The sequence below is a fragment of the Ascaphus truei genome, chromosome 3 (genome assembly GCF_040206685.1).
Source record: "Ascaphus truei isolate aAscTru1 chromosome 3, aAscTru1.hap1, whole genome shotgun sequence".
NCBI lineage: Eukaryota > Metazoa > Chordata > Amphibia > Anura > Ascaphidae > Ascaphus > Ascaphus truei.
Window position 1 is genome coordinate 43,369,508 of NC_134485.1, and position 23,598 is coordinate 43,393,105.

General features: G+C 45.7%; 1 protein-coding gene across 4 annotated transcripts in view; it reads right to left on the reverse strand.

Moving 5' to 3' along the window:
* Positions 1 to 551: 551 nt before the first annotated feature.
* LOC142491425 (multidrug resistance-associated protein 1-like) overlaps positions 552 to 23,598 on the reverse strand; it is a 118,242-nt gene continuing 95,195 nt past the window's right edge. For all 4 annotated transcript variants that reach the window (XM_075593972.1, XM_075593974.1, XM_075593973.1 and 1 more), the window contains 10 exons: positions 19,673 to 19,827; positions 11,517 to 11,672; positions 10,143 to 10,342; positions 9,450 to 9,576; positions 7,887 to 7,988; positions 6,185 to 6,328; positions 5,255 to 5,413; positions 4,885 to 5,051; positions 3,860 to 4,054; positions 552 to 1,191 (listed from right to left, as the gene is read on the reverse strand). In XM_075593972.1, the coding sequence (XP_075450087.1) occupies positions 1,050 to 1,191; positions 3,860 to 4,054; positions 4,885 to 5,051; positions 5,255 to 5,413; positions 6,185 to 6,328; positions 7,887 to 7,988; positions 9,450 to 9,576; positions 10,143 to 10,342; positions 11,517 to 11,672; positions 19,673 to 19,827 (1,547 nt within the window). In that variant the 3' untranslated portion in view covers positions 552 to 1,049. The remainder of the gene's footprint in view (positions 1,192 to 3,859; positions 4,055 to 4,884; positions 5,052 to 5,254; positions 5,414 to 6,184; positions 6,329 to 7,886; positions 7,989 to 9,449; positions 9,577 to 10,142; positions 10,343 to 11,516; positions 11,673 to 19,672; positions 19,828 to 23,598) is intronic.

Sequence of the window (23,598 nt, forward strand, 5' to 3'; positions counted from 1 at the left end):
AAAATTACTGAAAAACTAAAAAAAAAGTATGACTGTAAAATGGTTCACTTTTTAATATTCAAAACCATCAGATTTATTATGAATTCTACCTAATTTCAAGGTCATTACTGCTTCATTTGACCTTTTACAGACAAGCTGCTACCTGATGTGGTTGACAGGGGAAATGCACTATAGAGAAACGGCAGTAAAAAGCAGTTGCCATGAACGACAAATATACTTTACGGATGATATTGATATTTTAATTGGATTATATCTCGGTGCCAATTTTTATTTATTTTTTTAAACAGTTTACCCTTCCAAACACTATGTAATATAAAGCCTAGGAGGGCTTTCACAAAGTATACACAGACACTTAAAATAAACTACTGTATGCTGCCGTGTCAGAACCTGCAAGACAAGTATGACTTGACTATATGGCACTTAGATGCAATCTTGGTTCAGTGAGGGCGATAGATAAAGTGATAGGTGCTTCTCTTTGAACAGAAAAATAACTGGCATTCCTGATACAGATGGTTAATGTAGTAAAAAAATTTAAAACATTGCAGATGCGCTTCAGGCTATTTAAACTGGTTAAGCACTTTTTTTTTTTTTAAATGAATCCTCCAAAAAAAAAAAAGTCTGTTAGTAAACATGAGCATTAAAAATAAAATGAATGAGATGTCCGCATTAGGATATCATGAGGTAGTCAACTTGGATTTCTGATGTCATTAGTAACATTTTGTTTCTGAGATTTGTAGCATATTAAGATTTATTAGTGTTTTTTTAAGCCTTCTGCTTCTAGAAGAGCGCGTCTCTCTCTGTGCCTGCAATACCACTGGATAGGAACAGGTTTTAGTTTTTCCCAAAAATGCAAAGCCAAGACAATTTGAGCAAGAATCTATTCGATGATATTAAAGAACGGGACTGTAGCTGGTGCAACTTGATTACTTAACCAGTGACGGCAGGCATAGGGTTGAACGATAATAAAAGAATGATTTGGCACACGACATTCAAGAGCATTTGCTCTGTGTGGTTAAAGAGTTCTTGCCTGTCAGCACAAGCAATATATCTTAAGATATTTTATCAGTTGACTCTAGATCTTGGAATATCCCAGCTTCTGACACCATGTTTGAGAAAACTCCTCCTTTCTTCTGCATCAATCGTTCTGGTGTATCAAACTCTACAACTCTGCCTGCATCAAGAACAAGCACCCTGTAGAAATACAAGTCAGATTAATAGGTGCCTTTGAAATTAAAGTTCATTTTTCAAGTTAAGCCAATCAAGTAAAATAAAAAAACATTAAAATATATATTTGTACTAATGACATTGGTTCTAATAAACAATTGTTGCTTCAGAATGCTCATTTACAAGTATTAAAGTTTTTTTTAAATCGGCAGCATATGATGAGAATCAAAAAAAGATAAGTAGTGTTTTTGGTATAGACAATTTATCAAGTTTGTATGTTTGTCATGTTAATGCCTTTAACCTGTTTGTTGGTTTAACAATACAGCAACCGAAGAGTTAACTGTAAGACATGTAAGACAAAAGACATGTTTTTCTATGTCTCCTGTGAGGTCACCTCTGTTAACCTGGTCTTGGCATTAATGGGCCGATAAAATAATATTAGTAGTAACTGATGAGCATAGAAATGTACCAGAGATTCGACCTGATCTGACTTTGTAGCTTCAGAGGGCATCATAGAATATTCCTGAGACCCTCCTGGCTAGCAGAAGGGGTGAAAGAAAAACCACTCTCCATTTTCTTACAGATTTAAAAATGTATGATAATTAAAATCTGATCATTCACAAGGATAAAAATATAGACTTGGGCAAGCAAAGTCAGACGTGTGTAACAATACCAAATATGACAGCTTGTCTGTGTTGCATACGTCAGATATTTGTTTCCCCCTCAAAGATAAAAATGACAGACAGACAGATATTCAGGCGTGCATTAAAGATGCACAAATGCAACTGTGAGGATGGCATTATTCTACTGGTTATATGGAGAGTTATAGGATATTTTATACTCATTTGAGTTTAAAAATCACTCTCCAAGCCATAAATGTCACAAAGATTGAGTGGGATATAAGACACACACACACCCACACGGTTGGCCTGTCCTGGTCACACAGTCAAACGTTGGAGCGTAAAAAACACGTATTTGGGCATCAAAAGTAGAAGTCAACATAGAGTGTTATACCCGTAATATGTGAATTCTCATATCTTCAACTCCAAGGCCTCTTTGGAGGAACTCCTGGGGGTAAGTCCTTAAATTATTCTTGGTGGTGGCATTGTAAATGAGGTGCAGTGTGCCAATTCTTGGGGAGCTCATTTTTAGTGCCCTGTGGTGAGGGGCGTCAGCTGGATGTTTGAACTCCTTTCACATACACAAGTCACATGCACACAGGTTCGGCATTCGTGACAGTCCCCTAAATAATAATTTGTCACAGGTGCAACCTTTGGGAGTGATACATTAGGAAAATGAATGGAGTATTTTTGTAACTAGGGTTGCCAGGTGTCCGGTATTGAACCGATGGTCCTGTATTTTTACACTTTGTCCAGTAAAAAATGAGAGGTACTTTAATACTGGACATGTATGTGTCCAGTATTTTCCTCCCTGGACATAGTGACCTGAAGCACCTTTCACCATTTCAGTCCAGTATTTTGGGCGAAGCCACCTGGCAACCCTATTTGTAACATTGCTTCCAAACACCATTCTGATCGCAATTAGGTTGACACAATTAGAACCAGGGTTCTCTCCAGTCATTACAGTTCTCATTCCATGACTTGAATTAGTAGGGAAGAAATGGGGACTAGCACATCCTTTGCTTTTGTTCTAATAAAAGAAATCTCATAGCAAAGCTTAGATGGAATACATATACCTTTCCAGTCATTTTTGTTAACACAGAAGGCAAAAGTAAATAAATAAATACAAACTAAGAGACCCTGCAGCTCTGAATAGGGCCGAAGGAGGGAAGAATCGTAAAAACAAATCTAAATACAAAAATCATAGAATTGTGCCTTTAAAGGGAAAGATTTCATTTTCAATCAATAATTTTCTGATTATAAAACAAGTAATGATGAATCCACTAGCATAATGATATATGTTTCCTTAGTCCATTACAATAGTTAGATGTGTCTAATGCACCCATGTACATTACAAGTCTCGTGAATTCTGTACTAGAAAAAGGATTGTGGCAGCATGAAGCTCCAAAATGTAACTGTTGTGAAGTGCTCCAACAACCTAAGTCTGTGACTTATATAGTCTCAGAATATTATATTCAGTTTCTCAATACTGGAGATACTGGGATATCTGAGACAGGGTAAAAAAATAAAACGCATTGGGTGTATTTTCTGCACCATTCTTAGATAGAACTGTAAACTAAGACCGAAGAAATTTTGATGCACAAAAACTGAAGTAGAATGATGGCAAAAAACAAAAATGGATACATCACATTTTGACATGTGCATCAAGTAACGGACTCGCACTCTCCTCATATACTTCATATAAACACTCTCAAATTGACTCCGGGAAGCAAGCAGGGCAAACGAGGAGCACACTACCCTATTCACTTCAATAGTGTGCTAAAGTCAAGTACCATGTATTAAATATGAGCCTTACGGCTGGCTTAATGGTAGGCGGGTTGCTTTAAAGAATTTCAGTATATTTTGGCTTATTCATATTCATGCTTTATTATTCATTATATTAGTCCCATCATACCTTACATTTTTAAGCATACATTATTTCCTGATGTAATGTTTGTATACCTGCTACTCCTTAAACTCTGTGGCCCCCAAAAGACCTTCATAAACCGTTGTATGGAGACAGCTTTTTATGGTATAAAATAGTTCCCGAAGGTCAATTCTAATGCATACTGTACCTTTCAGAATCCAGAACGTTATGCAGCCTGTGAGCGATAGTTAGTACTGTGCAGTCACAGAATGCCTTTCGAATTGTGGTTTGAAGCAAGTTATCTGTCTCCATGTCAATGGAAGCTGTTGCTTCATCTAAAATCAGTATCTTTGTTTTCCGGAGTAAGGCACGAGCAAGACAGATTAGTTGCCTTTGTCCAACACTACAAAAATAAATAAGATTCATAGATAAAGTTATAACACTAGTCATATTAAAGACAAAAAAACACCAAAGCTAATCTGCATTTCCCCAAGGTTCCCCCAACTAATCAACTCTCCCCAATATTATACAGTGTATTCATTGCAGAGCTTAATACTTTGCACATCGAATATGTCACCTTTAGATGTCATACTTGACAGCATTGTCATGCATGATTTTGTCTAATTGTAACATCCTATGCCATTGTTTCTTGAGATGATAGGAGAGCAACATCATTGTAAATACTACACAGACACTGTATACTTAAAAAGTGGGAAAATGCATAGTTTAATTGTAATCTGAAAATAGAGCGCAAAAAGAGTTTTATTTGAACACCAAAGCCCTTTATCATTTATAACCACCTGACCATTAGGGTCCAATACAATGTGTGTATAAGTACAGGAATTCACAAATGATTGTCTGTTCTTATTTAAGAGGTTTCAGACAAATATTTAACATCCAAATATTGTATATTTTTAAATGTATTATCTTATTTGGATTTATTTCATTTCAGCACTAATACCTAATATTTAGCATTGATTAGATTTTTTTTCCCCATATTTATTTGTTTTTCATTTCTCTATTAGTACTGTATATTTACCATTAATATTATCCATTCATTAGCATCTATTTGCGTTTTAGACTTTTTGAGGTTGCATTTAATCGTTTCACAAGCTAACACAAATAACTAATCCTTGTGTGTGTTTAAGGTATTATCCACCTTTTACTACTTACTACTAGAGTGAGAACATACACATTTTCAAAATAGTTTAATTCTAACAATTTTTTTGTTACCTAAGATTGTCACCACCTTCTGAGATCTCATGATAGAGGTTCTTTGGAAGAGACTGAACAAAACTCTTTAGATGACACATTTCTAAGGCCTTCCAGAGTTCAGCATCAGAATGTTTCTCCAGTGGATCCAAATTCATTTGAAGGCTTCCTGAAAACAAAACAGGATCCTAAGAAGTAAATAAGAACATGTTATGTTTCAGTGGGAAAAAAAATGAATGGACATACATTCAAAATATTGTATCTCATCAAAATAATAATGTAAGAATAATCATAAAGAATGAAAACAATATTTTCTTTGCTGTATATGATGGACGGTAGTACTAATGTCATTTGGTTACTGAAGAAGCCTTGCATTTTTTCCAGAACTCACCTGCGGTATAATATTGAGTTTACTCCGCAGATCATGGACTCCAATTGTTGCTATATCAATTCCATCAATGATAATCTTGCCTCCTGCTCTCTCAACTATTCTAAACAGGCAATTTGTGAGTGTCGTTTTACCGGCTCCAGTTCTTCCAACAATTCCAAGCTGAAAATAATATGCGCAAAACACGTCAGATCCGAGGATATGTTGTTTCTGCCTGTACACTGAGACAATATGTAATGAAAAATAACCCGGATGATCCAAATTATAGTAAGAACAATTTAGAGTGGATAATACACGCTGGGTCGTCCGTACCTTTAGCAGAGCCCAAGGCGGCAGCAGGCCCCTCCTCCTGTGGCGTCACGGCAGAACGTGAAATCACATTGTCATGGCAAGATGTGACTTCCCCCAGAAGGAAGGGCGCTCCGCATACGGTAAGACCCAATCCCTGCGCACACACACGCACCTCCCATAGCTACAGTATCTCTTCCCCCACACACCACCTCCCCCGTCCCTACCTTGGGGTGAGCAGCGGTGAAGTCCTGCGCCGGTTCGGGGACTCCCCAGCTCCCTCCTCTCCTACAGGGTGGAATCTAGATTCCGGCATCAACAGGAGGAGGGAGCGTGGGGACCACAGAAGGCGCGGGGGCCAAGGCAACCGCCTTGCTCACCTTGCACTAAGGCCGGTAATGTGACACGAGTTTAATGAAAGTCAATAAGACTTTTGTGGGAACAAGAATTAGCTAGAATATTAGTAGCATTTCCCAATCATACTGTATGACATAATGAATGTTAGTGGTGGATCAAACTCAAAGAACAAAAATATTGCATTCATATTAAAACTGCAAACTTTTACGCAGTTACCTTAGTCTGAATATACAGTTCTTTCATAATGAACGGCACACACACACAAAGCATTCATCCATTACATATTACCTTCTCTGTAGTGTGCAACTGAAAGGTTATATCCCGAAGGGCAAGGTCAAAATCTCTCTGATATCGGGCCTGGTAATTAATGAATTCTATAACTCCCTTATCTGGCCATCCAGGCTGAGGTCTTTTAGCCATAATCCAGGAAGCCTGTAATGAAATCAAAATGTCTGTGCTGAATTCATTCCATTTTGTTTAGGAAATATTTGCAGATATGTTATGAATGTCTCAATAATTGGGTTTCTAAATGAAATCGGAGTCCTCAGTTTGGGGTGGGATTTACTGAATTCTCTTTTATTCTTTTATCTCATGAGCATAAAGTATATTTTATTGAGAAAATGGTGATACTGTAAGTTTATGAAAACTGTACAATGGCAAAAAAATACCCATCAAAAAGACCATTATTTTTAAAGTGCAGTAGACTAGATTTTCAGGTATAATCTACTGTAGTTCGGGGGGGGGGGGGGTGGGGAGGGGCTCAACTTCAGTTCTCAAGATCCCCCCCAACTGTTCAAGTTTTAAAGATATCCCAGCTTCATCACAGGTGGCTCAATCGAAGACTGATCCACTGATTGAGCCACCTGTGCTGAAGCTGGGATAAAGTTAAAACCTGAACAGTTGGGGGGTGGAGGGCATTGAGCACCCCTGATCTAGTTACTCTATTTTGGAAAACATATGTTTTTGTTACTTTGCCTATTTTATGACCAAAAATAGGCAGTCATTTCATCCACAGGAAATAATGGTTTGGATTCAATGTATACAGTATGCATCTATAATTTTCTTTATAAAGCTCCAACAGTGTACGCTGTGCTGTACAAAATGACAAGACAAGGTAAATAAATTATAAACAATGGGAATATGTGCAGCAGGTAAATGACAATTTAAGACGAAGGGAGACCCTGCCCCAAAAAGCTTACAATCTAAGTGGTATGTTGGCTTATACACACAGTAGGAATAAAAGTGCATTATTAAAAGTGAATAATAACAGTGTATATTATTTCAGCTGCTTTTGGGAGGGTAGTGGCCCCTCCCCCCCCCCAAGGTTTAAGCTTGCCCCTCCCCACTTTACTACAGAAAATGATAATACAGAAATGGACTATTATTGGAATGGGATGTTATTGATGCCAATGATTTCTTAATGTGAATTACACTTACACACTCCAATGAATACTAATTTAGTGCGCTCTACTTTTTTTTTTTTAGCTGAATTATTGGGTTAATATTAAAAATCCATTTGGAGTTTGAAACCACTGTACAGCCGTTTTTTACTGCTCTTAAACAGTAATTTCCTATGGGTAATTAATAAACTCTGAAAACCCCTATTCATCCCTTGGGCTTATTCTGTATCAGCAGAGGCTGCTACTCTGGCTGTTTTCGGATGAAAATTCCCCATTGACTAAAAAGGGAAATTTCAGCCCAAAATTGCCCGATTGCCCATATCTGCTGACATAGAATAAGCCCCAGTGCGTCGCAGTGCAATTGTCTGCTTCAGCATATATTGAATTACCCTCTTAATAAGACATGTATAACATTTACGGATGCTTAACAACGCAAATAAACTTTTCATAGTATAAAAATCTATATATTTGGATACTAATTAGTTATTAGCCCCCACCCCCACCCTCTTTTGCTAGAAGTAACGAAGTTAGGCAATATTATTAGCGTACGTATACATCCACGTTTACAGTCTATCTTCCAAATGTCTCACCTCTTTTTCCATTTCTGCATATTCACAAAGTCGTTCAATTGCAACTCCATTCGTTTCTATTTCGCAGGCTTTGCGCACCCAAAAGTTTAGAGTCTGGGTGATCTGCGGAGAAAAAGAACATTTTTGTGGTCAGTTTTTGATTAAATAGTGTGAAGAACAAAATACAGCTTAACCCCCTTATAACGTGGTGGTTGGGGTCCAAAGAATCACATCGCGCTATAAGCAGATCTTGTATGCATTGTACAATAAAGTATTTAAGATACCAATAATCGTGTTGTAAAGTATTCATAAATACAAAAATTGGGAGCTACGCTTGCATCGTGTTATAAGTGGATTCGCATTGTAAAAGATCGCGTTATAACGGGGTTGAGCTGTAATTGGGCTATTCTAAGGGAGCAATCCCTTCTATTCTGTAGAAAAAAGGCATTTCTCCACATTCCTGTAGGTCCCTCCTAATCTTTCCCCTGAAAACCCCTGCTGCTTGGGAAATAACAACACAGCAAGATAGAATCAGAGGGGGCTGAAATGCCTCCTCTTGTGGTGTCACTGCTCCCAATCTGAAAGGAGGGGTCATTAAAATGAGTAAAAGGTAAGTATGGGATTTTCTGAGAGCAAATAGCAATTTCAACAGTCTCTATGGTATGTTTTAAAAGTTAAAGTTGTTTAGAAATCAATAAAAAAAATATGGTAGTTCTGTAATTGTCTACCTTTTTATAGGATGGGCTGCATTGATTTTTAGTGGGATAGATTCTTTACACTTTTTTGAGCATGAAATGTACTGTAAGTGACTAAATGAGTGACACATTTCAAGGTTAAGTGATCTATAATACTAAAGATAAGTGCAAATGACTCCATAAAAGTGAGACTGGCTGAAAAAGCGTTGAAAATCGACAGATCTGCATTTATTGTTACGCCAGGCAGAAATATTGAAGGTACTAATGCGCTTGCCCTCAATGATGAAAACAATGAATGGAATGAGATACTGTACAAAGAGTTCTCTATAAAACTCTACGGAGCAGATCCACACAAGGATGCTAAACTTTAGCACTCCTTTTGAAAAGGCGTAAAATCGTGCTGAAGCTTAGCACCCTTTTGTGGATCTGGGCCTCTATGTTGTGCTGCTACTTCCCAGTGCTGTAGAACTGTTCAGCTATATTAACATAAATGGGACAGACATATTTTCCAGCATAGGGAAGAGACTTCACTGTATACTGAATAAAGGCCACATGATATATGCAATTGTTAGACTAGAGAGAAAAGATTATTAACAAATGTGTTGCACTTTTTTCAAAGAATTTTGATGGAATAGCACTATTCCCATAACGTGAAATCCTATCTCAAATTTAACTAGGGACACTTTAGCGAGGAGCTGGAAAATGATTTGGTTGAAATCAGGGAAGTACAGAGGAGTAAGAGACAACATTAGTACTGGCAACAGAACATGATAATGGGTGGGTCATTTATAAACAGTGGCATGTGTGTTACTCGTGAGGCTGATCCATATACGTATTAAAATGTTTCCAATGTATTTGTAAAGATAAGTATGAAACCGGCAATACTTACACTTAGTGCATATGTGATGGATAAACCCACTGTACCAGAGTCCATCCTATCTCCAGCCTGGACAGCAAACAGAGCAGCAAAGAAAACCATCAAATTTCCAAGAAACTCCAATCTAACTGCAAGCCACCTGTTTATATGACACAGGAAACGAATGACAAATTACTGTAAGTCATGTTTATAGGACACAAGTTCTTGTGGTAAGGTTCATTTTATACCATCTATTTCCAAGTCACCAGAGACCAATAATGACTCAATATTTAACATATTTAATATTCAGGAGGGTAGTAGTAAATATCAAGACAAAATGTGGGAAACCATTTGTCCATATGGTTTTGAATACTATATACCATTTGTCCATATGGTTTTGAATTGGAGAGGAATACTAACTTACTCTCCAATTCTAGACTCCAATGCACCTGTTAATTATCTTTTGTGTAGAGCTGCTTTTAATGTCAGTACTATGTGACTGGTCTAATATCCAATTTTCCTCCGGACTGCCCACAAAATGTAGATTATTAAACATAGCAAAGGAAATATGAATATATAGCTGGGATTATGCCGTTTATTAGCCCTAAAAGACTGCAAATTATTAAAGTTATTGGGATGAATCAGGCACAAAAGCAGAAAACATGTTATAAACACAAACACTGACAATTAATACTGCAAAGGGGTGTTATGGTTAAGATACTGTACCTGTTTGATATAACATTGTTGTAGTAGCAGACCAAGTTTTCATTAACAACATCTTTGTTCTGACCGATAAACCTCTCCTGGTGTCCAAACGCTCTGATAGTTGGCGCTCCTAACAATGTCTCACTGAAGTGCGAGATCACAGGAGAACGAGATGCTCCATCGAGCCTTCTGATTTGTCGCGAACTAGAGATGTAGTACCTCTTATGAAACATAGAAAAGAAATGTGTCCAATAACATTTGAGGACCCCCCAAAGTAGCTTGAGGATATGTGAAACGTTTAGTGTACTGCAATAAAGGTACTTTATTATGTTTGATGCTGCGCCTGACTCTTGTACCGCGTGTGATGCTGTGGCGATGCAGGTTCATTCTCTTGTTTAGCCCCTGCCCTGTCTCACCTATGTACATGAACAAGAGAATGAACCTGCATCGCCACAGCATCACACGCGGTACAAGAGACAGTCCTGTTGGCGAACATTTCTCTGACTCTGGCCATAAGATGAACGATCTGAGGGTTGCCATACTCAAAGGTAATCTTAAAACCCCGAAAGAGAGACGGTTGCATGAATACAAATGTACGCAACTGTTCGGGACACTCAGCAGTGGCCTAAACAGAGATCGAAATTTTATGAGTCATTACTGACACTAGTGAACTCTCGTCCCATGAGCGCTAAAGGCCATGTCTGTACATACTGTGCTATATGTATGCACACACAGCTGTCTCTCACACATACTAATACTCCTTATTTTTCCATCCCTATACACCAATAGGGACCACTTAGTATCCACACACACTGTTAGTTCTGCTATAAACTCTCACATTTCCACACCCACCCACACCATATATATCCACTCCCACTCCACACACACCTTGTGTAAAGCACTGTATATACTGTGGGCTCTCCATTCATTTTTATTCACACTGATACACATACACACTCTTTCTTCACTTGCTTTCACAGTAACCTTTTGACACCTCTAGCCATAAAACACATCCACACCGGGGGAAGGAACAGCACAGATAACATTCCAAGAGACACTGTTTTTAAGTATACCTTTTGCTTCATTCATTGTAACATCGCCGGAAGAAGAGATCAGTGTATCTCGAAAGCTCGCACAAATAAAAGCATTTCGTTAGCCACAGAACGGTATCGTCTATTTATTTTTTGATTATTGAAGCTCGGCTAACACGGTACTGATACTTCTACATGTATATATATATATATATATATATATATATATATATATATATATATATATATATATATATATATATTAAAATGCAGCAGCTTTTCAATGTTTTTTGAAAACATAAGTATAAAACACCTTAAACTACATAGTTTTAAATGATACTTTTTTCATAGATATATTACTTACTTGGATGAGCAGGTACAGGAATCCAAGTGGAACAATAGCCAGTATGAAAAGGGGTGTTGCAAACACAATTACTAAAATGGTTCCAAGGACATCCAGCATGCAATTTAACCATGTGCGTAAGTAGTAATGAAAGCGTTCATCTATCACATACACATCCTGCAAAAGCAATCCATATATTAGTATTGTTTTCAGATCATGTTAGTGTTAAACATTTTACACTCAATCAGTGTCTTAAAATGCAAGTTTAAAACACTATGGGGCCCATGCTATAAGCGTTCATAAGTCACTTATTGAGCACTTATCAGCCAAAATGCCTACTGCGATTCTGTAAGCCTCAATAAGTGGGTGATAAAGGAATGAAACGCCAATTTTTTCAGCTGTCAAAAAAAGATCGCTGGGTGAGCGGTGATAAGCCACTTACCGGCAGGTTCTGAAACTCGTGCAATTCTAGCAGCCGCGATTAGGTTAGGGAGGCCTATCGTGGCTCTAGAATGGCGAGTTTCACCCAAAATCCTTATACCAGGAAAAGTTGTTGAGATGCTGCTGAGAGGCGCCGAGACAGGACTTAGGGGGAAAAAATGCTTTTTTTCTGTATGGGGTGGATGCCAGGAGTCTCCGGAGCTGATATCTATTAATATCAGCACCGGAGAACCCTGGCATGAATCCCATGCAATAAAAATGCATTTACAGGCAACTTAATTACCTTAGCGTCTAACCGCTACGCAAGGGCCAAATACCCACTTCCCCCACCCTGCTACCCACAATCTATATCTATATAATCGAAAATCTTGTTTGAGAGTGTCTAGAGACCATTTGGTTGGTCCGTCGGTCCGCCCGCCCCCCCCACGGCTCTCATTGGCACCCCAGAGCACGCTCTCTCCTGCTCTCTCCCCCCACAGGCCGCTCCCTTCCCGGGCTCTCACCCTCCCCACGGCTCTCACATCCCCCCGACTTTCACCCTCCCCACGGCCCTCACCCTCCCCATGGCTCTCACAATCCCCAAGGCTCTCACCCTCCCCACGGCTCTCACATCCCCCCACTCTAACCCTCCCCCCACTCTCACCCTCCCCACGGCTCTCACCCTCCCCACGGCTCTCACCCTCCCCAAGGCTCTCACCCTCCCCACGGCTTTCACCCTCCCCACGGCTCTCACCTCCCCACGGTTCTCACCTCCCATAGGCCACTCCCTCCCCCTGGCTCTCAACCTTCCCCGGCGCTCTCCTCCCTCACCCGGCACTCTGCTCCCTCACCCGGCGCTCTCCTCCCTCACACACCGCTCTTCTCCCTCACACACCGCTCTCCTCCCCCACACACCGCTCTCCTCCCTCACACACCACTCTCCTCCCTCACACACCGCTCTCCTCCCTCACACAGTGCTCTCCTCCCTCACACACCGCTCTCCCTCACCCGGCGCTCTCCTCCCTCACACACCGCTCTCCCTCACCCGGCACTCTCCTACCTCACCCGGCGCTCTCCTCCCTCACCCGGTGCTCTCCTCCCTCACACACCGTTCTCCTCTCTCACACACCGCTCTGCTCCCTCACCCGGCACTCTCCTCCCTCACACACCGCTCTCCTCCCTCACCTGGCGCTCTCCTCCCTCACACACCGCTCTCCTCCTCACACACCGCTCTCCTCCTCACACACCGCTCTCCCTCACACACCGCTCTCCTCCCTCACCCGCCGCTCTCCTCCCTCACCCGGTGCTCTCCTCCCTCACCCGGCGCTCTCCTCCCTCACACACCGCTCTCCTCCCTCACCCAGCGCTCTCCTCCCTCACACACCGCTATGCTCCCTCACACACCGCTATGCTCCCTCACACACCGCTCCCTTCCCCGGCACTCTCCCTCACCCGGTGCTCTCCCTCACCCGGGGCTCTCATCCTTCCCCGGCGCTCGCGCTCCCACTCCCCCCCCCCCCCACACAGAGCACGCTCTCTGCAGCTCTCCCCTCACATAGGCCGCTCCCCCAGCTCCCCATCCCCGAGAGCGCTCCTCTGGCTCTCTCCGCCTCTCCCGTGCAAGGCACAGCACCTCCTCACCGGAGCGTCTCAGCCTCGCCGGGGGTCACGGACACCCCTGAGAAGCCCGAGGTGGAGGAGGGGGGCGGCCGGGTGCAAGGTGAGTAAACGCAGGGGAATGGGTTCTTTAACGTGTCCCTGACTCCCCCCTCCCCCTGCCCTTTGCCCCCTCCCCTCCCTTCCCCTGCCCTTTGCCCCCTGCCCTCCCTCCCCCTGCCCTTTGCCCCTGCCCTCCCTCCCCCTGCCCTTTGCCCCCTGCCCTCCCTCCCCCTGCCCTTTGCCCCTGCCCTCCCTCCCCCTGCCCTTTGCCCCCTGCCCTCCCTCCCCCTGCCCTTTGCCTCTTGCCCTCCCTCCCCCTGCCCTTTGCCCCCTGACCTCCCTCCCCCTGCCCTTTGCCCCCTGCCCTCCCTCCCCCTGCCTTTTCCCTCCCTGCCTTTTGCCCTCCCTGCCACCCATCCCTCCCTGCCCTTTGCTCCCCCCGTCCCTCCCTGCCCTTTGCCCCCCCTGTCCCTCCCTGCCCTTTGCCCCCCCGTCCCTCCCTGCCCTTTGACCCCCCATCTCTCCCTGCCCTTTGCCCCCCTGTCCCTCCCTGCCCTTTTCTCCCCGTCCCTCCCTGCCCTTTGCCCCCCCTGCCCCTCCCTGCCCTTTGCCCCCCCCGCCCCTCCCTGCCCTTTGCCCCCCGCCCATCCCTGCCCTTTGCCCTTCTACGCCCCTTGGCCCCCCCATCCTTCCATAGCCCCTTCCCCACCCCCCGCCCTTCCACTCCCCCCCGCCCTTCCACTCCACCCCCCCTGCCCTTCCACTCCATGCCCCCTGCCCTTCCACGCCCAGGCAACGCTGGGTATATCAGCTAGTAAACACTAATACTCCTCTACCCCACATGATTGATACCAGAGGCCGTGGGTGTTCTCAGGTGGTCCCCGTGGTTGTCTGGGGGCCCTCGGGTGGTCCCTGCAGGGGTTTGGTGGCCCTTGGCTGGTCTCTGCGGGTGTCTGGGTGCCCTCGGGTGGTCCAGCGTGTGGTCCCCGTGGGTGTTCGGGGGTCCTCAGGTGGTCCCATGGGTGTCTGGGGGCCCTCCCGTGGTCCCCACGGGTGTGGGGGCCCTTGGTGGTCCCCACGGGTGTCTGGGGGCCCTCGGTTGGTCCCTGCTAACCTGCGGTACCAATCGTGGTACAAAAAAATGTGCAATACATTTAAATAAATACACCCCCCTCCCAACACATACAGTACAGTAATGGACAAAATAACTATTATCCAGATATGAATAATAGCTCATTTGCCCATTACAAAATAAAACATTAGCCAGCCAGCATAAATAAAGTGAATACAACTTTCTACTTACCTCTGCCATCATGAAGGGTGTCCCCATCAGCATACTCCAGGTCCATGTCCTCCGTTGCCAGAAAGAATACAAGAATACAAGAATACAATCTAATTGCCCCAACCCCTTAATCACCTTAGCGGTTAATAACTGATTTAGTAATTAAGGGGTTAAACCATCCTGCCCCGCTACCCACCCATGAGGCCTAACCACCCACCCCGGGCCCTCTATACCCAGTCTCTACCCATTGATTGGCATAGTGGTACATCATACCCGTATAATATGGGAATGATAAGCCACTATAGCAGTCAATGGTCACCCTAATAAAAAAGCATGAAGACCAAAAATACACAATAATAAAAGATATACACAAGCACCTAAACACCCCAATTTAAGAAATACAAGCACTAGCCAACCAATTAAATAAATAAAAGCACAGCCAACCAATTAAATAAATAAAAGCACCAGAAAACCAATTTAATAAATAAAAGCACTAGCCAACCAATTAAATAAATAAAAGCACTAGCCAACCAATCAATTTAATAAATAAAAGCACTAACCAACAAGCCAATTTTAAACACTAGCCAACTAAACAATTAATGAATTTAAACCAGTAGCCAAAAAAACAAATAATGAATTTCAAATGCTAACCAATCCTAAAATGTACTTAGAACAAGCCATCCAAATTCCAAACAATTGAATTAAAACAATAGACAGAAATAAAAAAAAATAACAGTCAATTCAAAACAAGCATTTGCCCAAAAATGTATTGGCTGTCACTGTACCACTTTATTGGCTGTCTGCACCTTCCGTATCTGCCCCGGCGGCCAAAGCCGGGATCATGACTTCCGGTTGCACCGGAATGGAGGAATTATCGACAGGAAAAGAAGAAGTACCGTCCGGTACCTCCAAGATGGACGCCTCCGCAGGAATCAGCTGGGCCGAAGCACCCTCGTCATTCAGCAGAGTGGTGAGAATACATCCGATCCACAGGTTTCTGCGATGACCACAGGGGCTGTGGATCGGATGTATTCTCACTGCTTTGCTGGGCCGATGTCTCGTGGGCCTCGCGGTTGGGAGCAGGCACCTCGGACGTCTTCCGCTCAGATGAGATCGCCTCAGATATCACAGATGGTTGGAGAAGTTCCCTCTCGCACCGAGCGGCCGTGGTCACCACTGCAGGTACGATATGGCGACACTCTGGCAGGAGTACCGCGATGGAGCCGCCAGCCTCAATCTCAGCTAGCACAGCATCAGACACTTTGGTGAGTAGCCTCCGACAGGATGCCACACATCACCGGAGATTCAGGTAATGGCTTTTCAGGCGGCATGTTAGTAGAAGAAGGCTTTGGGGTCGTCAACATGTATCTGGTGATAGCTCGCAAGTAGTGGTCTCACGCTTGCTCCGCTAGGGATGGTGAAAAGGTCCATTCTCCCCAAGCATTTCAACGGAAATCACGCACAAGTCACAAATTGGGTCAGAATTGGGACCACGCCGTTCCTCCTCAGTAGCCACATCTAGGGAAGCCGCTCGCAATGTATCAATCCAGGTAACATAGTCCCGGCAGTGGCCCCTTGTCCAATCAACGCCGGTCGGCATGGCACATGCCATAAAGAGCCAACAGGCAGCCCTGCTCTTCTCTGGGAGAGGCATTCTCCATGATGTTCTGCAGCCCACAAATCAGGTCATAAAAGGCCCGCACGTCCTTCTAGGATAGCGCGGGTGGTGGAGGCAGTACTGGCTGAAGATGAGGTGTTCCTCACCTCTTACAGTGAGATTTGACTGCCAATTCCACGCTAGGGTAATCACATTGTGAGCATACGCATTGAAGAAAGTCCTCTCCGTTAATTTGCACTAACAGGATTTCTCCTGGTAGCGTATACTGGGTAGCAGCTTTCTCAGCCATCATATCACTAATATAGGAAGCAGGCTCGAGTAGGTCTAGCTCCGATCATTCACCACGTACGTCTGAAGGTGCAGTAGCAGTATCCGGCTATGCCACTGGTGGTGTCACAGCAATCAGTTCAGTTCAGTGCCTCCTCCCCCTGGTTGATCCAGGAGTCTTGGCACTAAAAGATGGGCGCGGCTTCAGCTTTCGCGCCAAGCACATTACAGGGTGCAGCTTCAGCTTTCGCGCCAAGCCCTGCACAATTTTGCAAAGAAAAGCTTGCATCTTGCAAAGCTTACCACGCGGTTCTCCCGTTTTGGTGGGAACCACTATTCTATTGCTGCAGCTCCTTTAACGGAGGTTCTGGCCCATCTAGTTTCGAGAGCCCCCCTTGGATGCTACCCGCACATACTGTTGAGCAATTTTAGTTGGATAGTCATGTTGTAGTTCCGTTCAGGCGGTTCCGGTCCCTTAAGACACCAGGAGCCCAAGTTACCCTGCATATAATCCTTCTGTTATGGCCCTGATACAGTAGTTATCAAGCACCTTTCAGCCTGGCATGGAGTTTTGGATATTCATGTGATATTTTCCCCTTCAGTAGGTTCTGGTCCCTCAGTGTAAGGAGGCAGGGGACTCGCCGCCATCGGCGCACCCGCTCCTTACCTTCTCAGTCTGCCGCTGCTCCCTCTCTCCGCTCTTCACGGCGTCGGCTGCAGCGCGTCTGCGCACCGCCCCCTCGCTCCCCCGCGGCTCTCTCTCATGCCGCTGTCACGCTCTCTGAGCGCACGCTCCACCAGCTTACAGAGCGCGCGCCTCACAAGTTAATTTATTCACTCCACTCTACGCCCCGCCCACCGGTCGACCCAGGACTAATTCCCCACGGCTCCAGCTGCAGCAGGACAGGTTATTACCTGCTGTCCTATCACAGGAGGCTCCTCGGCTCACCTCTGCCCTGCCCGCTCCTCTGATTGGTCTTCCTCCCTTTATTACTCCTGTGATTCCTGTGCAACCTCGCTGTGCATAGTTTTGTTTGCCTTGTGCTGTTGGATACTGTGCCTAGCTCCCTCTTACGTTTCAGATCTTGTTACCGAACCGGCTTGTCTTCCTACCCTCTCTGGCTCTACGACCCCGGCTTCCATTCGACCTCGCTTACCTCTCGGACCCCTCGAACTCGGCTCACGGACACCTACAATTCAGATCTCTCCTACCGACAACCCTTGGCTTCGGACTTCACTACGGTACCTTCTCTATGCCCGGATTTGGCAAGTACTACGACTAGCTCCTTGTACCCCTGGTCTTGGCCACGCTACCAAATCAACACTCCGGGCACGCTATCACTACTGCGGGTGCGTGGTTACTCACTCTCCACCTCAGTACTGGGGGTTAGTCTGGTCTGCGGGCAGCACAGCATGACACTCGGATCCCAATAGTCCCCAGGCACACTACCATTAATTCAGCAAAATATGGCCCTGATAGTGTTTTTCACCTCTCAGTTTGGCATGTGAAAGATCCTTTCTGCTGCAAAACCTGCCTGTTTATATCTCAGATCTCAGCATCTCAGCAGCGCCTCCAAATGTAACCCCTTTTCCCCTACCCGAAGGGAGATTTGGTTCTGGTTACCGGGTATAGTGCTGCTCACCTGTTAGGCTTACAGGATTCTCAGTGTCACCGGTGTTATTTGGGGATAACAGGACAGGTTTTTGAATCTGTAGCTCTTACTTCTTTGGTGCAGCGCCTCCATTCCAACAGAACCTACCATGGATAGGTGCAGTCCCTGCAGGAAAACCTCTTTCCCTCCCCCTGAATGACTGCAGCCTCAGGCAGCAGTAAAACAAATTACTTGGGGTCTTTATTCTTGTCGCACAGCATACCTCACAATACATTGACATAAAACAGCAACATCTTCTCTGGGGGGAGCCAAACCAAGGAGCTTAAGGTCCCAGGAGTCTCTCCTTGTCTCCCATACTCCCTGGTGGAGTATGGGGTAGGTGCTTCCACTCCCCTGCGGGAGGGAAGGCCTGAAACCAGGTCCCTGGCTCAGCATAGAACTCACACACCCCACTCCTCCTGAGGGGAGAGGATAGAACACACCTCTCACTGAGGAGTGAGAGAGACACAGAACACTCTTCCACCTAAGGGGAGAGAAAAGAACACTGAATTTGGACTGCAGCCCCTTTTTGTTACCAGGGGAGGGTTTCAGGTCTTAGCCCCGGTAGGGGCAGTACCTAAGCCTTGGGCCCACCCCCTGTCACTCTAGGGAGCTATTTTCTGCAGCAAGGGCATAGATTAACCCTAACACTGCCTGCGCTGGTACCAAGACTTATGTGTTAGGCAGAGAAATTAGTAGCCCAGGGGGGTACCTGGCTACATATGCAATATCCAATACTGTATTTAATAAGAATAACACAGAACAATGGAATATAATTCCTTTTTTCATTATTCGGCTTAAACAGGACAGAATTAAGATGGATGTATTTCATATGACTGAAATGATTATGGTACAGTACATGGACTTTAAAGGCTGCTCCTAATCGCCCTGATACTTCAGTACCTTCATTTACAACAACAAACAGTTTCAGGGACACCCTTTCTGTTCTTGCATGTTTATTTATTTATAAAATATTTTACCAGGAAGTAATACATTGAGAGTTACCTCTCGTTTTCAAGTATGTCCTGGGCACAGAGTAATGTGTTTTTCCATCAAACTATAAATACATGTTCTGTATATGTTCCTTATTAGGGCCTGAGGAAGGGAGAAGGTTAACTAACAAAATGTTGTCACTCAGTGTCAATTTTTGTTAATCCAATAAATAGATATCTCAAACAGGTGCGTCAATACATTTCCATTTGTATATTTGATTGGACTAATACGGCTAAAACATCATTATACTAGTATAGGAAGAATTTCTTAGCAGCTTTTTTCTTACCTTGGTAAATCGATTTAGAACTTGTCCCATTGGTGTAGTTTCAAAGAACTGCAATGGAAGGTGCAGAATACTGTCCAACATCTGGTTATGCAATGACCGTGAAGCACAAATTGTTCCTTTTGTAATCACATATGCACCATAGCATACTAGAATACCTTGTGAAATATGGACCAATAGTAAAGATTTATAGCACATACAAAAAATTAATATTGGAACTAAATTGCGTACGTGATGGAAATTATATCTAGTGCTGTAAAGTCTATTATTTCAATTTAGAATCCATGGCTGGACAATTTTAAGCATGCGCTGCCTTTGAACTCAGAATAAACATGTTTGGTTCATGCAGACAAAGGGACTACATTGCATTCTGCAAAGTATAATTTAAGGTGGAACTAAATAGGATTACATATTAAATGAAATTACATTTAACTGAATTGGACTACAAGTTAGCATAGACTAACAAAACTGAAAGTACAGTATGCATTAACTATAAAGAAATGATTTTATGCCACTTAGATGGAGTGAAATACTGCCACATTACACAGACTAATTTTATTGTCTATTTTTCACTATTGTCCTATCAACTTGCACAAATATTTTTACATTTGAGAATTGAGCATAATTCAATCCAAATGCCAAATCAATTTAATACGTGTGTAGCGGTCATGTAAAATGCCTACAGTCATCTCTCCTGTTGGCAGTAAGGCCTGGTAAGTGTGGGCATGCCAGCAGTAATTATGGAGGTTTCCCCTCACCCCCTGGTGGGGTGCTCTGTGTATGGCTGGGACTGGTCACATGCTCTGACTCCATGGTTAGTGATGTCAGAGATGTGTCAGCCTCAGAAGCTTACATAAGGCACAGCACAGTGTTCTAAAGTTGCTGTCTAGTTAGTTGTTCTGCTGAGCAAGGAGTTCCAGCTCTTGTCAGAGCTGAGGAAGGAGTTCAAGTTCTATCAGAGTGTCAGTTATGTTATAGTAACTCCATGGGAGGCTATGTCCAGGGACCTGGCACAGGACAGTGATTCCTGCGGGAATAGTGAATCCCTGATCTAGGTGACATACCTAATTAAAGGGAGCACTGGCGAGATGAGCGGCTGAAGATACTCCTTGTGGAGGGCAGTTGCCCTGCCGTGTCAATAAAGATGAGTTCAGCCAGAAACCCTCTCGTGTATCTATCAAGAATGAGTGTACAGAGAGGAGCACCACGGAGGAGTTCCTCGCCAGGATCATCCCCATGCGGACGCAGGGACCCTGGTGAGGTGGAGGCGCTGCACTGGAACTAGGTGAGACTCAGCACACTACCTCAGCTGCCTGTCTGACGGGTTCTCCCCACACACCATCATGCGGGAGACTCAGGAGTCCTGTAGCCAGCAGGTGCACCATCAGGCATATTCACACTGTAATGGGGTCCGGTTAGACCACAGGGGCCAATGTGAGATTGGGTGGGTCAGGCCGGGCCAGAAACACCGTTACATTTGGAGGCGAGCTGCTGAGATCAGATCCGTCAACAGGACAGGCTTTTAGCTAGGTCACTGGGAAACAGGGAGAGTGTCTGCTGCCACTTTGTGCTGCGTAGGGACGGACCTAGGGGTGGTCAGGGGGCTGACGGGATATTGTCAGTTCGCAGGGACAACCTAGGGGCCTGAAGGGAGTGAGGGGTCTGGAGCGGGCTATAGCTGACCGAGTCACCTTGAGGCAGTGCTAGTTGGTAGGATGCCAGAAGGGACAGCCTGTTAACTTGGTCAGGAGTCCTGGAGAGGGTCTGCGCTAGGCTGACCAAGACAGGTAGACGCCCCAAGTACTGCATGGCAGAGCCAGCCAGAGTACCTAGCCATTCCAGACACTCACCGTAGGGAGCACAGACTGGGAGGAAGGAGTCACAGCAGACACTGAGAGAGTGAGCCTAGCCTGAGGTAGTGCAACACTGAGTCACACCTAGATAAGGTACACATGTGGTGGTGCATCTGAGCTAATCTTTATTGTACCGGTGTGGTGGCTGCCCCGCAGAGTGGAGCCTCATGTACGACAACTGTTATGAGAGAGTGGAGGATCCGCGTGGCGCGGAGAACGTAAAATGGCGGACAGAGGCTGATGGGGAGGGCACCTGTGGCGTGCAACCCACTGAAGAGCAGACTGTCGCTGAATTGTCCTTAACGAGTTTGCTCTGGAGCGGAGCGAAGGCTATGGCTGCCCCGTTTTTATCCTGTATGGGACAGCGAGGGGCCACCCTTGAAGAGTGTGAGGAAATTGTCATAATTGGGGGAGAACCCCGTGAGGAGAGCAAACAGACTGACTTTTTGGGCTTAAAAGCCAACCAAAATGGCGGTTCCCGCTTGCTAGGGAAACCGCATGGGCCAGGCGCAGAAAAAATGGCTGCTGCAGGACTTGCACAGAGCTGGCCGGGGATGGCGCGAACAGCAGAGCCCCGCCCTGATGGGGGGCATGGCGTGAAAGCTATGGCTGCGCCGGGATGGACAGTGACTAATTCAGCCCCTGTGCTGAGTCAACCGTTGAGTTTATGGGACCCTCCCCTGATTTCTACCAGGGGGAGTGACTTTCAATTATGGCCTGTGGGGATGCACCCACTGGGCCCAGGGACTGACATCCAGACGGCGCCACTACAAAAAGTAGTTCCGGCCATGGAGGTGATTTGCAAGCAAAGGTACCTTGTGCAAAAAGCTGCTGCAAGGAGAAGGCGGGAACTAGCCGCGGGAGAGGACTCCAGCTCTGGGGAGGAAATTGGCGCGAAAACGCAGACCGCGCCCACCAGGACTGAGAGAGGTGCGGCCTTAATTAAGGGGCATGATATTCCCCTGTGGGACCCGCCCATTATTGCAACCCCTGGGGGCGGGTTCCAACTCTGTCAGAGAAGGGAGGAGCCGAAGCAGGGAGTGGCGGATCCAGCAACTTCCACCAGTCAGTTGCGAGGAACCACAGAGAAGGAGAGACCTGTACAGGAAGTGACTCCTGTACCAAGAATGGCCTGCTCCTCCACTGTGGGCACTATGGTCTCCACCCAGCCCTACTCAGTGCCCGGCGGGGTGCTGGTGGTGAGGGTGGCCAATACAGAGACGGTAGTCGGGCTCTGCCTACAATGCGGGCTGCCCGGAGGTACAGTGAATACGATGGCACGTTGCCCTCATTGCGGGACTTTGTATCTGTGGCCTATGCCCACATTCGTCCCAATACAGCCTGCTGACCCCCCGGTGGATGTGACACGGCGCTCTGCTGAGTCTCCGGGCGCGCTGTGGATCAACCGCGCGAGTCCCGGAGACAGGGGACTGGAGCCGGTCAAGTCGGCTGGGTCACTGGCCATTGAGGCGGCTGGATTAAACCCCGCGACAGGGGCAAAGAGACTTTCACCCCGCCCCGAGACCCCTAGGTCGGGGCGAGGGGACTACTCTGATGAGGACCTCCGTGAGCTGGCGGTAGCAAGAACGGAGCGGAAAAGACAGACGGGGAGAACGACGCCCCGTGGGGTGAGTGACCGGACGTCCCCCGCAGATCGGCGATCCGACCGACGGAGTCCCGCCATTCCAGGACCTGGCGGAGATGGGAGAAAGACGCCTACACCCCTGCGGATGGGTAAGCCAAAAAGCCCTATCTCTTACCTGGTCACAACAGACGGCGAAGCGCTGGAAGGGCCGCGCCAGGCCCAACGCGCACGTGGAGGGACGGCATCACTTCTGGTGGCGACGGCGGAGCAACCGGATGTCGTCGTGGAAGAAGAGATCCCGCATGGGGGTCCAACGCGAGATGGCGACGCTTCCGGTTCCGGGGAGGACGTCACTTCCGGTGGCGACGGCGGAACCCAGGAAGGGGAAGCAGCGACGCTTCGGCGATTGGGGGAAGGTCCCCGACCGCTCGTATTGCCCAGAAATCGGAGAGGCGATCTCAGGACTGAGGAGGGTGAGACATCATCCTTGG